This window comes from Nannospalax galili, unplaced genomic scaffold (genome assembly GCF_000622305.1).
Source record: "Nannospalax galili isolate Female #2095 unplaced genomic scaffold, S.galili_v1.0 scaffold332, whole genome shotgun sequence".
Taxonomy (NCBI): Eukaryota; Metazoa; Chordata; class Mammalia; order Rodentia; family Spalacidae; genus Nannospalax; species Nannospalax galili.
The window spans coordinates 310,856-313,601 of NW_008333794.1; the positions used below are offsets into that span (position 1 = coordinate 310,856).

Here is a 2,746-nt window from a genome sequence, read left to right on the forward strand (position 1 = left end):
AACCCCAATTCCCATCAGCTGATAAATGGATAAAGAAAATATGGTCTATCCACGCACTGGAATATTACTCAGAACCAGAACAGAATGGAGTACCAGTACACGCCACAGCACAGATATTGTAAATGTGTTCTCTAAAACAGCCAGTCCACAGTAGGCCACCTCTCGTATGATTATATCCCAGAATAGGCAAATTATGGATTCAGAAGATGGCAATTGCCAGTGACAGAAGGATGAGAGGTAGAGGGGATGGGTTGTGTAGTACTAGGGTACACTTGGGGGAAAGTGATGGCAATGTTCAAGTACTAGATTGTAGTTGCGATTAGACAACTATCATGTACTAAAACTCTGAGTATGTGCATCATAAATGTATATAAATAATAAACAAAATGTAGTCTCCCATTTAAGCAAAAGAGTCAATACAGAGAAAGCTGAAAGTTTGCCATCCTCAGAAATAGCAGCTAGACCCATTTGTAAATGTATTAATCTTCTATGCATTTTACATGCATCTTTGTAGAGAACGTTTGGTAATATGTGGTACAATCTTCTTGTTACCTATCTATTAACATTTACAAAACATGCTGCAGCATGCTTTCTTGTCTTTGTTGATTTTTCCTGTCTGGCACCTTCAAGAAAATCAGCCTCTGACTGTTATAAACAAGAGTGAGGTGAACATCCTGCACACGTGTTTCTCTAAAGTAGCATCCAAGAAGTGGAACTGATGTAAAACTTCCTGTCAAATTGCCATTGCTTTTATAATAATAGAAAAATGCTTATCCAAAATTCTTTGGTGTATCCGACTCCTCTTAGAGGTGTGCTGGAGGCAAAGTGTTCAAGAACCAATAGGAATTTGCCAAAATGCCAAAGTGCTGGTCTGGGGTTGAGTAGTGGTAGAAGCAAAAGAATATTTTTCTTAAAAAAAAAATTTTTTTTTTCATTTTATGTGTCCGAGTGTATTTGCCTACAGGTACGGAAGGGCAGAGGTCAGACGAGGGCTAGGGATTCCCCTGGAACTGGAGTTTCCAACAGTTGTTAGGCACCATGTCGATGCTAGGAACCAAACCGGGTCCTCTGCAGGAGCAGCTGGTGCTCTTAGCCCCTGAGCCGTGTCTCCATTCCCCAAAACAATATTTTTCAAATGGTTGGATTTAACATTTAAAAGCACAGAGCCGTGCACAAGACAAGATCTGACTACTTAATGCTGAGTTTGCCTTTTGTTCCAACATGTTCCCAGGGCAGGTAACAGGTGATGTCAACCTGTCTCTGTAAATGAGAAAGGAAAAACAGGTTAGCACTCACCAGGGAAGCAAATTTGCCATTCACCTTCCAGGTCTAAGACCCCAGAGAGAAAACGATGGCCACATAAAAAAATAAAATTAAAAAAAAAAGCATTTTAGCCTCATCCCAGCCCAGAAATGACTCTAAGTGCCTAGTGACCACATGGAGCCCAAAAGACACCGGCGAGAGACAGCAACTTTCCCGCCCAATATCCAGTCAGGGACCCTCTCGGACTAGCTTCTCGCCAAAACCCTAACCTTGCTCCCTCTCCCCTCCAAGTGTTTCCTCCTCTGCTCTAGTTACTGACAGGGTAAGGGAGAGTTTAGTAAGCAGTGCTGAGGACAGTTTGAACTAGGGGCAGAGGACCGCTAGGCAGGTGGCTGGGGTGGAAGTGCCAAGAAGTTTGGGCAAGGACAACTACAGATGGTTCCCGGCTTTAGACCAAGCGCTCGCCGCCCGGAAGGCGCGCAAGGCCCTGGAGTGGCAGGAGGAACTGACCCAGGGACTCCTTGCAGTGACGGAGACGAGGATGGGGAGCGCAGGTGGGGTCAGGATGAAGACAGCCCGAGAGCTAGAGCTCGCTGCCCCATCGCCCCCGACCCGCAGAAATACAGATGCCCTGAACCGCCTGCGCAGCCGCCCGGACACCGTCCCCCGCCTTTCTGGCCAGGCGGTGGCCGCCAGGCCCCTCCTTCCGCAGACTCACGCGGCGCGACGAAGAGGAGCAGCCGGCCGGCAGCATGGAGGGCGCGGCGGGCGACCCGTACCGGCGGCCTGCTCGGCGCACGCAGTGGCTGCTGAGCGCCTTGGCGCACCACTACGGGCTGGACCGCGGCGTAGAGAACGAGATTGTGGTGCTGGCCACCGGCCTGGACCAGTACCTGCAGGAAGTCTTCCACCACCTGGACTGCAGGGGCGCCGGTCGCCTGCCGCGTGCCGACTTCCGAGCCCTGTGCGCAGTGCTGGGGCTGAGCGCTGATGGAGAGGCGGGCGCGGAGGACGCCAAGTCCTCGGAAGCAGCCACTGAGGATGCCTCTGTTGCTACCGCGGCGGGCAAGGACGCGGATGTAAAGGAGGAGGCGCGCCTGGCTCTGCGCTCAGACCCTCCGGAGCTCACCTTCCGCCAGTTCCACGCCCGCCTCTGCGGCTACTTCAGTACCCGAGCAGGACCCCGGCTGCCCCGCGGAGCCCTCAGCGAGCACATCGAGACGCAGATCCGCCTTCGCCGCCCGCGCCGCCGCCGCCCGTCTGGCGCGCCGCGCCTGCAAGACAACGGCTACAGTGAGCGCGTGGCACGCCTGGAGGAGGAGAACTGCAGCCTGCGCGAGCTGGTGGAGGACCTGCGGGCCGCGCTGCAGAGCAGTGACGCCCGCTGCCTGGCGCTGCAGGTGCGCGGGAGGTGGGAGGTGGAGACACCACCGCCGCTGAGAAAGGGAAGGGGGCAACACACCTAGCCCCCCCCCCCCCCCCC

The 2,746-nt window shown here is 53.4% G+C and overlaps 1 protein-coding gene across 2 annotated transcripts in view; it reads left to right on the top strand.

Annotated features, from left to right (window-relative positions):
* The first annotated feature begins 1,993 nt into the window (after window positions 1-1,993).
* Efcc1 (EF-hand and coiled-coil domain containing 1) overlaps window positions 1,994-2,746 on the top strand; it is a 31,145-nt gene continuing 30,392 nt past the window's right edge. For both annotated transcript variants that reach the window (XM_029561315.1, XM_008828538.3), the window contains exon 1: window positions 1,994-2,663. In XM_029561315.1, the coding sequence (XP_029417175.1) occupies window positions 2,016-2,663 (648 nt within the window). In that variant the 5' untranslated portion in view covers window positions 1,994-2,015. The remainder of the gene's footprint in view (window positions 2,664-2,746) is intronic.